This window comes from Leucoraja erinacea, unplaced genomic scaffold, assembly GCF_028641065.1.
Source record: "Leucoraja erinacea ecotype New England unplaced genomic scaffold, Leri_hhj_1 Leri_57S, whole genome shotgun sequence".
Classification (NCBI taxonomy): Eukaryota; Metazoa; Chordata; class Chondrichthyes; order Rajiformes; family Rajidae; genus Leucoraja; species Leucoraja erinaceus.
Genome location: NW_026576487.1, coordinates 248,198 through 261,304, shown reverse-complemented (window position 1 = coordinate 261,304; position 13,107 = coordinate 248,198). Strand labels below are relative to the sequence as shown.

The 13,107-nt window shown below is 47.3% G+C and overlaps 1 protein-coding gene across 2 annotated transcripts in view; it reads left to right on the top strand.

Moving 5' to 3' along the window:
• The first annotated feature begins 2,533 nt into the window (after window positions 1-2,533).
• The window catches only part of LOC129694203 (early estrogen-induced gene 1 protein-like), a 28,571-nt gene continuing 17,997 nt past the window's right edge, over window positions 2,534-13,107 (top strand). The window contains exons 1-2 of one of the 2 annotated variants that reach the window (XM_055630920.1): window positions 2,534-3,231; window positions 4,600-4,771. In XM_055630920.1, coding sequence (XP_055486895.1) covers window positions 4,626-4,771 — 146 coding nt within the window. In that variant the 5' untranslated portion in view covers window positions 2,534-3,231; window positions 4,600-4,625. Of the gene's footprint in view, window positions 3,232-3,878; window positions 4,413-4,599; window positions 4,772-13,107 lie in introns of those variants that run through there. The other variant, XM_055630919.1, reaches the window with a different exon arrangement.

Genomic DNA, 13,107 nt, shown 5'->3' with positions numbered 1-13,107 from the left:
TTCCGGTGATCGCTGGTCGGCGTGGATCCGGTGGGCCGAAGGGCCTGTTTCCACGCTGGATCTCTAAGCTAAAACTAAATATAATTTTACACACAATGCTGGAGTAACTCAGCGGATCAGACAGCATCTCTGGACAGAAGGAATAGTTCCATTTCTCCAGACATGCTGCCTGTCCCGCTGAGTTACTCCAGCACTTTGTGTCTATCCTCAGTGTAAACCAGCATCTGCAGTTCCTTCCCACGCATATATAATTTTGAATACATCTATGTCTCCCCTCAAACCCTCAAAGTCCAGTGAAATCAATTTAACTTTGTCCAAGGTGGACAAAAATGCTGGGGAAACTCAGCGGGTGAGGCAGCATCTCTGGAGCGAAGGAAATAGGCATTTTTGTCTACATTCAGATAATAATCTGCCTCCTTGTTCTTCCCACCAAAGTGGATGACCTCACATTTATCCGCATTAAACTGCATCTGCCGTGCATCTGCCCACTCACCCAACCTGTCCAAGTCACCCTGCATCCTCATAGCATCCTCCTCATAGTTCACACTGCCACCCAGCTTTGTGTCATCTGCAAACCTAGAGATAATTCCCTTGTCTAAATCGTTAATACATATTGTGCATACCAACTGCGAATTCAGTTTGTCCACCTTAGTTCGAGTTTGTACGCTCTCCCCGTGACCTGCGTGGGTTTTCTCCGAGATCTTCGGTTTCCTCCCACACTCCAAAGACGTACAGGTTTATCGGTTAAGTGGCTTGGTGTAAATGTAAAATTGTCCCCAATGTGTGTGTGTGTGTGTGTAGGATAGTGTGGAGTGTGCGGGGGGTCGCTGGTCGGCGCGGACCCGGTGGGCCGAAGGGCCTGTTTCCACGCTGTATCTCTAAAGCAAACTAAAGCTAAACAAGGCTCCAAATGCGGCCTAACCTAGTTTCCGATAAAACCGAAATCTATGACCTTGCTTAACTCCTCTCTGTCATCTGACGAGTTCCCTTGTGACAGCATTGACATGGTTTTGTCAACACAAGCTTACATCCTGTTGGTACTCAGATAAACCAGTGGAAGAAGTTCTGGCCTGTAAGAATGAACTGCAGATGCTGAAGAAGGTAGACGCAAAATGCTGGAGTAACTCAGCGGGACAGGCAGCGTCTCTGGAGAGAAGGAATGGGTGACGTTTCGGGTCGAGACCCTTCTTCAGACTGGGAGTCTGGGGGGGAGAGGGAGACACAGAGATAATAGATAATAGACAATAGACAATAGGTGCAGGAGTAGGCCATTCGGCCCTTCGAGCCATGCTGGCTCGAAGGGCCGAATGGCCTACTCCTGCACCTATTGTCTATTGAGCCAGACCACACAGACCACACTCCCCACCACTGTAGATGTAGCCCAGTTCCACACAGACCATACTCAATAGACAATAGGTGCAGGAGTCGGCCATTCGGCCCTTCGAGCCAGCACCATTCAATGTGATCATGGCTGATCATCCACAATCAGTACCCCGTTCCTGCCTTCTCCCCATATCCCCTGACTCCGTTATCTTTAAGAGCCCTATCTAGCTCTCTCTTGAAAGTATCCAGAGAACCGGCCTCCACTGAGGCAGAGAATTCCACAGACTCACAACTCTCTGTGAGAAAAAGTGTTTCCTCGTCTCCGTTCTAAATGGCTGACCCCTTATTCTTAAACTGTGTGTGTGGCCCCTGGTTCTGGACTCCCCCAACATCGGGTACATGTTTCCTGCCTCTAGCTTGTCCAAACCCTTAATAATCCTGTATGTTTCAATAAGATGCCCTCTCATCCTTCTAAGATAAGGAAGGGCAAGGTGTGAAAACGAGACATTAAAGGGAATGGGGAGGAAGGAAAATGTGGAATGGATCATTGTTATCGAGGAGAAGGTGACAACAAAACATACAAAGATAATATTTAACCAGACGGACAGTAAGACTGGTGGGAAAACTGGGAAGGGGAGAGGATGGAGAGAGAGGGAAAGCAAGGGCTACTTGAAGTTAGAGAAGTCAATGTTCATACCGCTGGGGTGTAAACTACCCAAACAAAATATGAGGAGCTGCTCCTCCAATTTGCGCTGGGCCTCACTCTGGCCATGGAGGAGGCCCAGGACAGAAAGATCAGTGTGGGAATGGGAGGGGGAGTTAAGTTGTTTAGCAAACCCAGTAATAAAAGAACAAAATAAAATGTTGAAATCTGAGGAAGGACATTCTTGCTATTGAGGGAGTGCAGCGTAGGTTTCCAAGGTTAATTCCCGGGATGGTGGGACTGTCATATGCTGAGAGAATGGAGCGGCTGGGCTTGTATACTTGAAAACGTTTTTTCTCCCCTTTATTCTAAGACTGTGGCCCCTAGTTCTGGACTCGCCCAACATTGGGAACATTTTTTTCTTTTAATTGAATTTAATAGGAATCTGAGGGGTGACTTTTCCACCTGGGTGGGTGTATGGAACAAGCTGCCAGAGGAGGTAGTTGAGGCTGGGACTATCCCAACATTTAAGAAACACTTGGACAGGTACATGGGTAGGACAGGTAGAAGGGTTTCGGCCCGAAACATTGCCTATTTCCTCCGCTCCATAGATGCTGCTGCACCCGCTGAGTTTCTCCAGCATTTTTGTCTACCTTCGATTTACCAGCATCTGCACAGTTCCTTCTTAAGGACATGGATAGGACAGGTTTGGAGGGATATGGACCAGGCGCAGGCAGGTGGGACTAGTGTAGCTGGGACATTGTTGGTTGGTTTGGGCAAGATGGGCCGAAGGGCCTGTTTCCACACTGTATCACTCTGTGATTCTAAATTAATAACCTATGGCACATGACTTGAATGAGGCACTGTGGTGGAGTTGCTGCCTCACAGCGCCAGAGACTGTAACACGCCCTGGTCTCTACTTTAAACGGGTTCTCCTTTAATTTTTTATCAGTCAAACCTCCAATGCTGATTTCTCCCGCAAGAGGAAACGCCCTCTCACTGTCTCCAAAGAACTAACCGCTTCCATTACGAAACACCTTCAGGCAAATGTGTGGGGTTGTGTTTTAAAGTACAAGGAGGAAGTGGGCTGAGAGCATCCGTTCTGTTGTAGAGGTGAGTTTCCTGACGCCCAGCTTTGAGCACAGTACACCTGGTACTGAGTAGAGAGAGAGTAGAGAGAGAGTAGAGAGGAGAGAGAGAGGAGAGAGAGAGGAGGGAGAGACTGCAAGAACGTGTAGCAATCAATAAAGGGCTATAGGTGTATTGTGAGTATATATATATATATATATATGTACAGGGGCATATCTATCCATGCACTGTGTACTTGTGTTTATAGTTATGCATTTGATATATGTATGTTACGTGTTAGATCATGCCAATAAAGTGTTTTTAATTGAAAATTGAAATTGAGAGAGACAGAGAAGGGGGAGAGAGGGGGGACTTGATAGAGGTTTTTAAAATGATGAGAGGGATAGACAGAGTTGAGGTGGAAAAGCTTTTCCCACTGAGAGTAAGGAAGATTCAAACAAGGGGACATGACATGAGAATTAAGGGACTGAAGTTTAGGGGTAACATGAGGGGGAACTTCTTTACTCAGAGAGTGGTAGCTGTGTGGAATGAGCTTCCAGTGAAGGTGGTGGAGGCAGGTTCGTTTTTATCATTTAAAAATAAATTGGATAGTTATATGGATGGGAAGGGAATGGAGGGTTATGGTCTGAGCGCAGGTATATGGGACTAGGGGAGATTATGTGTTCGGCACGGACTGGAAGGGTCGAGATGGCCTGTTTCCGTGCTGTAATTGTTATATGGTTATATGGTTTATATAGAGAGGAGAAGGGAGAGAGAGAGAGAAGAGTGAGATAGGAGAAAAGGGAGAGAGAGAGAGGGAGAGATGGGAGGGGAGAGAAGGAGAGAGAGTAGGAGAGAAAAGAGAGAGACAGACAGAGAGATAGGAGAGGAGAGAGAGCAGAGAGAAACGAGAGAGGGAGAGAGAGAAGAGAGAAACGAGAGAGGGAGAGAAAGATAGGAGAGAAGAGAGGGAGAGAGAAGAAAGGGAGAGAAAAGAGAGAGAAAAAAAAACAGAGGGAGAGAGAAATGAGAGAGTGAGAGAGAGCTTCAGTCGGTTTGGATTAGTCACGGGGAGAGTGAGAGAGAGTGTGTGTGTGTGGAGAGAGAGGGAGAGGGCTTGAGCTTCAGTGTAGCCGAGGTCGGTTTGGTTTGGAGTCACGGGGAGTGAGCGAGTGTGTGAGTGAGTGTGTACAGCGGATCCACACAAACTAACCAGCCAGTTCCCTTTTTGTGAAACGTCTTTCCTCGCCAGTGCTAGTGTCGGTTTCATTGTGAAATCCACCGCCGCTGCTTCAGTCGGGGCACAAGTCGCGTCTGAAACTCTTTTTCCAAACTCCAAACCTCCCCGCTTACAAACACTCTCTCCACTGAAACACAGGTAATCCAAATGCGCCGTTACAAAAAGCAAACTCGAGAGTGAAAAATGTCTAATTGGACAAGGCTTGTTCTAAAAGTTACAGTGTAGTTTCCACCACTTTAATTTTCTGCTGAATTTGATGTTATTGGCGTTTTTTCCACCCTGTTTTTTTTAAATGTGTTTTCTCCTTTCTCTTTCACACTCACAGAGAGAGAGCGGGGTGGGCGCGACTGGATGGCTTTTCTGTCGAAGAAGAAGAAATTCAAGTTCCTGGTGCGTTTGACGGTGGTGGATCTCTCCGCGGTGCCGTTCGTCAACGGGATCATTTTCTGCAAACTTCGCCTCATGCAAGGGGGTGTCTTCGAGGAGCTGACTTCCCGGTGAGTAAGAAACGCAGGCAAGGGTGCCCTTCGGCCCTCCGCGTCCGTCCTATCCCCCCCCCCTCTCTCCGGAGTACAATACCGCATGCAGAGAAAGATAATGGCATGTTGGCCTTTTGGGGAAATGTACAACGGGATCTGGGGTTGTCCTTGGTCATCAGTCACTGAAAGTAAGCATGCAGGCAACATAGAAAAATCGGTGCAGGAGGAGGCCATTCGGCCCTTCGAACCAGCACCGCCATTCAATATGATCATGGCTGATCATCCCCTATCAATAACCCGTTCCTGCCTTCTCCCCATATCCCTTGATTCCACCAGCCCCTAGAGCTCTATCTAACTCTCTCTTAAATCCATCCAGTGACTTGGCCTCCACTGCCCTCTGTGGCAGGGAATTCCACAAATTCACAACTCTCTGGGTGAAAAAGTTTTTTTTCTCACCTCAGTCTTAAATGGACTCCCCTTTATTCTAAGACTGTGTGTGGCCCCTGGTTCTGGACTCGCCCAACATTGGGAACATTTTACCTGCATCTAGCTTGTCCAGTCCTTTTATGATTTTATATGTTTCTATAAGATGCCCCCTCATCCTTCTAAAATCCAGTGAATACAAGCCTGGTCTTTTCAATCTTTCCTCATATGACAGCAGGTACAGCAGGCAGTGGAGAAAGCGAATGGCCTTTATACAAGAGGAGTTGAGTATAGGAGCAAAGAGGTCCTTCTGCAGTTGTACAGTTGTACCCTAGTGAGACCACACCTGGAGTATTGTGTGCAGTTTTGGTCCCCTAATTTGAGGAAGGACATTCTTGCTATTGAGGGAGTGCAGCGTAGGTTCACCAGGTTAATTCCCGTGATGGCGGGACTGTCATATGTCCTACTCCTGCGGCTACTGGCTATGTTTCTAAGGATGTACCTAATCCAATTTCCCTGCATTGTTTATCTCGCTGTTCTGTTCCTATTCCCGAGTGGGGGTGAGAATGCTTTTGAAAGGGGTAAAGCCATTATCGTTTAATGCTTTTTCACCCAGAGAGTTGTGAAACTGTGGATCTCTGCCTCAGTAGGCAAATCACAGGAAAGAGAGCTAGATTTAGTGCTGGGGTAACTCAAGGGGGGGAGGCAGCATCTGGGGAGAACATGGATAGATGGCGTTTCACAGGCAGTGCTGGGAGTAAAGGGCCGGGCCTAGGCAGCACCTGTGGACAACATGGATAGGTGGCGTTTCACGGAGTGCTGGAGTAACTCAGCGGGTCAGGCAGCATCTGTGGAGAACATGGATAGGTGACGTTTCACAGAGTGCTGGAGTAACTCAGCGGGTCAGGCAGCATCTGTGGAGAACGTGGATAGGTGATGTTTCACAGAGTGCTGGAGTAACTCAGCGGGTCAGGCAGCATCTGTGGAGAACATGGATAGGTGTGTTGGGTCTGAAGAAGGGTCTCGACCCGAAACGTCGCCCATCCATGTTCTCCAGAGATGCTCCCTGACCCGCTGAGTTACTCCGGCAGTTTGTCTCTTATTTTCCTGGTATGAATCAGCATTTGGAGTTCCTTGTGGCTCCAACCTCCTCCGGCAGCTCGTTCCAGATATCCACCACCTTCTGCGGCATTTTGGGGTGGTACAGCGGTAGAGCTGCTGCCTCGGGGACTCGAGTTCGATCCTGACCTCGGGTGCTGTTTGTACAGAGTTTGCACGTTCTCCCGCATGGGTTTCCCCGACTTACGCCAAAGGGTGGTGGGTGTATGGAACGAGCTGCCAGAGGAGGTAGTTGAGGCAGGGACTATCCCAACATTAAACAGGCTCTGGAACTCCCTCCCCCAACTCATCCACAATTCCATGTCCCTCACCATCTTCCAGTCCCGCCTCAAGACCCATCTCTTCACCTCTGCCTATCCTTAGCCCCACGTCCCCCTCCCTTTTCATCTGTGCATTAATTGCCTCATATTGTGTTTTGTATTGAATTCTGTCTTTACTTTGTGTACTAGTCATGTCTCTACTATTTATTTCATTCCCCTTACATGTTTTTCCTCTACCTGCTAAATTTTTGTAAGGTGTCCTTGAGACTCTTGAAAGGCGCCCATAAATAAAATTTATTATTATTATTATTATTATTACATGGATAGGGCAGGTTTGGAGGGATTTAGGTCAAATGCAGGCAGGTGGGACTAGTGTAGATGGGACATGTTGGCTGGCATGGGCAAGCTGGGCCAAAGGGCCTGTTTCCACCCTAATACAATGACTGTGGAGGGATACGGGCCAAACAGGACCATGTGGGACTAGTGTAGATGGAACATGTTGGTTGGTGTGGGCAAGTTGGGCTGAAGGGCCTGTTTCCACCCTGTGTGACTCAAACTCTAGAGGGATATGGGCCAAATGCAGGCAGGTGGGGCTAGTGTAGATGGGGCAAGTTGGGCTCAAGGGCCTGTTTCCACACTGTGTGACTCAAACTCTAGAGGGATATGGGCCAAATGCAGGCAGGTGGGGCTAGTGTAGATGGGGCAAGTTGGGCTGAAGGGCCTGTTTCCACACTGTGTGACTCTGACTCTAAAGGGATATGGCCAAATGCAGGCAGGTGTGACTGGTATAGATGAGGCATGTTGGTTGGCATGGGCAAGTCGGGCCGAAGGGCCTGTTTCCACCCTAATACTATGACACTGGTGGGATATGGGCCAAACGCAGGCAGCTGGGGCTAGCGTAGATGGGACAAGTCGGGCCAAAGGGCCTGTGGAAACTGACTCTGTAACACTGTCGGGGCTGGAACAGGAACCTTGTAGGGTTGTGAAATTTCCAGCTGTTTACCTTAGCAACCTGACCTCGCTTGACGGAAGGATGATGCTGGCAGATGTGACCGCGCACGTCGCTTGCCAGCTGTGCCGTGTGTAGACAAGTTCTCATCCCCGCCTCTCCATGGCAACCGGAGCGAGCAAGATGATTCACGACGGCACACGTCACTGCTTTCATGCTGAATGTGTCCGGCACTCCCAGTACACACACACACACACACTCGCACACGCACACGCGCACACGCACACGCACACGCACACACACACACACACACACACACACAGACACACACACACACAGACACACACACACACACACACACACACACACACACACACACACACAGACACACAGACACACAGACGCACTCACACACTCACTCACACACCCACACACACACAGACACAATGATTCCAGATGGGCTCAAATGTGCAATTCACTACGTTTTAGTTAGGCCGGGATCTAATTTTTGACATTAATTTTAGGTCAAAATTTGCCCTAAAATTAATCACTAAAATTAATAATAAATCATTCCAACTGAAATTATTATTTTAATAAGTAAAATTAAATAAAAAGTAGTAACAAGGGTTATTGATTTGGGGACGATCAGCCATGATCACATTGAATGGCGGTACTGGCTCGAAGGGCCGAATGGCCTACTCCTGCACTTATTTTCTATGTTTTCTAACTAATTTATTTACCTAAAATGTAATAAGTTGAATGTAGTAACTCTAGTGCAGTAACTCTAGTGTAATACCTAGAGTAATAACCAATAGTAACTAGTGTAGTAAATAGTGTAGTAACTAGAGTAATAACCAGTAGTAACTATAGTAGTAACTAGAGTAATAACTATAGTGTAGTAACTAGAGTAATAAGCAATAGTAACTATAGTGTAGTAACTAGAGTAATAACCAGTAGTAACTGTAGTGTAGTAACTAGTGTAGTAACTATAGTAATAAGCAATAGTAACTATAGTGTAGTAACTAGAGTAATAACCAGTAGTAACTGTAGTGTAGTAACTAGAGTAATAACCAGTAGTAACTGTAGTGTAGTAACTAGAGTAATAACCTGTAGTAACTAGTGTAGTAACTATAGTGTAGCAACTAGAGTAATAACCAGTAGTAACTGTAGTAGTAACTAGAGTAATAACTAGTAATAACTAGAGTAATAACCAGTAGTAACTAGTGCAGTAACCGCAGTATAGTAACTGTAGTGAAGTAACTAAAAGATAATAACTAATAACTAAAATGGTTATCTAAAGATTTGGGATAAAAATTTTAGTTATTACAATTTTATTTAATGTTAGTTATTTTAATAACTTTAGTAATAATTTAGAGATACAGCGCAGAGACGGGCCCCGCACCATTTCCAAAGTCTCCATATTCTTCCTGTAATTGGGCAATCGGAACCGCACGCTATCCTCCACATGTGTGGTGACCAAAACTGTACACAGTGTGACTGGGTTTAGTTTAGTTTAGAGATACAGCGCGTAAACAGGCCCTTCGGCCCACCGAGTCCGCACTGACCAGCGATCCCCGCACACTAACACTATCCCACACACACACACACACACACACACACACACACACACACACACACACACACACACACACACACACACACACACACACACACAGGAACACACACACAGGCCACGAGGAGAACGTGCAAACTCCGTACAGACAGCACCCGTAGTCGGGATCGAACCACGGCCTCGGGCGCTGTGAGGCGGCGACTCTAATCAACGCCACCGTGCCGCCCCAGAGAGATAATCTCTGTATTAAGAAGTTCAAAAGGGCTAGATAAACTTTGATGGCGCAGCGGTAGAGTTGCTGCCTCACAGCGCCGGAGACCCGGGTTCGCTCCTGACTAAGGGTGCTGTCTGTACGGAGTTTGCACGTTCTCCCCGTGGCCGACGTGGGTTTTCTCCGGGTGCTTTGGTTTCAACACATATTCCAAAGACCCGCAGGTTTGTGGGTTAATTGGTGTTGGTAAAATTTCTAAAATAGTTCTTAGTGTGTAGGATAGTGCTACTGTACGGGGCGTAGTGCAGAATAGGAAGATGAACTCCACTCCGAAACATGTACAAGATCAGACCCAGCCAACCCCTCCTTAGAAAACAAAAATCCACCCCATGAATCATAAGTTCCTGCTGCAGAATTAGGCCATTCAATAGACAATAGGTGCAGGAGTAGGCCATTCGGCCCTTCGAGCCAGCACTGCCATTCAATGTGATTATGGCTGATCATCCACAATCAGTACCCCGTTCCTGCCTTCTCCCCATATCCCCTGACTCCGCTATCTTTAGGAGCCCTATCTAGCTCTCTCTTGAAAGCATCCAGAGAACCGGCCTTCACCGCCCTCTGAGGCAGAGAATTCCACAGACTCGCAACTCTCTGTGTGAAAAAGTGTTTCCTCATCTCTGTTCTAAATGGCCGACCCCTTATTCTTAAACTGTGTGGCCCCTGGTTCTGGACTCCCCCAACATCAGAAACATGTTTCCTGCCTCTAGCGTGTCCAATCCCTTAATAAACATATATTTCAATAAGATACCCTCTCATCCTTCTAAACTCCAGAGTGTACAAGCCCAGTCGCTCCATTCTCTCAGCATATGACAGTCCCACCATCCTGGGAATTAACCTGGTGAACCTGCACTGCACTCCCTCAATAGCAAGAATGTCCTTCCTCAAATTTGGAGACAAACTGCACACAATACTCCAGGTGTGGTCTCACTAGGGCTCTGTACAACTGCAGAAGGACCTCTTTGCTCCTACACTCAACTCCTCTTGTTTTGAAGGCCAACACGCATTCGCTTTCTTCACTGCCTGCTGTACCTGCATGCTTACTTTCATTGACTGATGAACAAGAACCCACAGGTCTCGTTGTACTTCCCCTTTTCCCAACTTGACACCATTTAGAAAGTAATCTGCCTTCCTGTTTTTGCTACCAAAGTGGATAACCTCACATTTATCCGCATTATACTGCATCTGCCATGCGTCTGCCCACTCACCCAATCTGTCCAAGTCACCCTGCATTCTCATAGCATCCTCCTCACAGTTCACACTTTGCCCCTCTACTCAACTCATCTTGTTATGAAGGTCAACATGCCATTACAAGGCCAGTCGCTCCATTCTTTCAACATATGATAGTCCCGCCATCCCCGGGAATTAACCTCGTGAATTCGGCCCATCAAGTCTACTCCGCCATTCAATCGTGTCTGATCTATCTCTCCCTCCCAACCCCATTCTCCTGCCTTCTCCCCATAGCCCCTGACGCCTGTACTAATCAAGAATCTGTCCATCTCTGCCTTAGAAATACCCATTGACTTGTCCTCCACACAATGAATGCCACAGATTCACCACCCTCTGACTAAAGAAATTCCTCCTCGTCTCCGCTCCAAATTAACTTCCTTTTCAATCAATCAATCAGTTTTATTCGTCACATGCACCCGAAGGTGCAGTGATATGAATTTGCCAGCAGCGATACACTTAAAAAGAAAACACACTACACAATAGAATTTAACACAAACATCAACCGCAGCATTCTTCACTGTGATGGTGTGCTGCTGGAGGGTCATCAACTCGGTGAAAGACGCTCTTTGGTCTGCCCGAGCGTTGCTCACCACCCAGCAGAGCGAGATGTCCGTCAGGGACTGGCCCACTGCAGACTGCAGGAGTACATGCTAAGGTACTCGCTGAAGCTTGGTGCAGCCAACGCCAAGGCTCGGTGGGGGAGGGCCACAGTCTAGGGTCGTTCCGCTGCTGGACATAGGGGGCACGGTATGGTGGAGACGCCCCTCAAATTAAATTAAGGGAAGGTATCCCACACCAGGGGGCCACATGAGTGGCACGGGTGGGGGACATTATTTGTGGAACTTAAAAGACATAAACGGTATTGAACAATCTCTATAGCCGACGAAAATGTCAGATGGAATTTTCGCACTGTGTAAACATTGTATATATTTATTACTTGGACAGGGGCCACAGAGTGGCACGGGTGGGGGACTGTTTGGTGAAATTTGACAAATGTAAAAAAATTGTACTGAAAAAATTTGTATAGTCTCCGAAAATGTCGGATGAATTTTGTTGGTTTGAATGGTTCAGGAATTGTATATATTTATCAATTGAGTAAAGTCTTTTGAAATTATTTAAAAAAAAAAAAAAAAAAAAAATTCTTCACTGTGATGGAAGGCAACACAGTTCAGTCGGTCCATCCGGACAGTCGGGCAATGAACCCTCCGTAGTCGCCGCTACGAGCAGCCGGATGATCCAAACTCCGACGTCGGGGCGGTCGAACACACTCCGCTTGGAGGTCCCGACTCGGCATTTTCTTACCGGAGACCGCGGCTTCAGGATGTAACAGTCCGCGGGCCGGTGATCGGAGCACTCCCCACCGGCCTCGAGGGCTTGCCCGCTCCACGATGAAAAGTCCACTTTGCGCCCGCTGTTGAAACTCCGGGCCCGACTCCAGGAAAGGCCGCACCGATCCATGGGAAGACATGGAAAAAATAGCCTCTTCGTGGAGGAGGTGACCGAAAGCGGTTCCTCCCCTTCCCCCCTCCCCCCACCCCCCCACACACACACCGGGGAAACACTAAAATAAACATTTGGACACAGTTTAAAAAAAAAAAAAAATAATAAAATAAAATAAAATAAAAAAAATTGAAATAACTAACACGCAGCTGACTCGCAGCGCCCTCACTGACCAACATCGACCGAAACATTCTTCCTCGTCTCCTTTCTAAAGGTACATCCTTTTAATTGAGGCGGTGGCCCCTGACACTGGAGTCTCCCCCTAGTGGAGACATCATGTGCTGCATGAATTGGGCACACAGACCTCCTTGAACTCTGTCAGAGAGGAACATGTCTCACCTTGAGTTGAACACATGATGATTACATTGTTGAAAGCGCACGTCTGCTGAGGAGCAGCTACAGTGCGAAGCTGCCCCGACCGGCCGGTCGACTTAGTACGTCTTAGGCCAACACCCTGCACTGACGTCAGAAGATATTCTTCCACTAGTGAGAGAGTCACAGACCTCGAGGCACAGCCTCAGAATAAAAGGACGTACATTTTAGAAAGCAGATGAGAAGGAATTTTATTTAGTCAAAGGGGTGGTGTGAATTGCTACAGACGGCTCTGGAGGTCAAGTCAATGTATAGATTTAAGGTGGAGGTTCTTGATTAGTACGGGTGTCAGGGGTTATGGGGAGAAGGCAGGAGAATGAGGTTAGACAATAGGTGCAAGAGTAGGCCATTCGGCCCTTTGAGCCAGCACCGCCATTCAATGTGATCATGGCTGATCATCCCCAATCAGTACCTTGTTCCATATCTCCGAAATCTGCAACATCCAGGTTCAGGAACAGCTTCTTCCCCACAGCCATCAGACTATTAAACACAACATCAAACAAACTCTGAACTATAACAGCCTATTGCACTTTATCTGTTCATTTATGTGTATATATGGTCTCTGCTATATGGACACACTGATCTGTTCTGTATACATGCCTACTATATCCTGTTGTGCTGCAGCAAGCAAGAATTTCATTGTCCTATCTGGGACACATG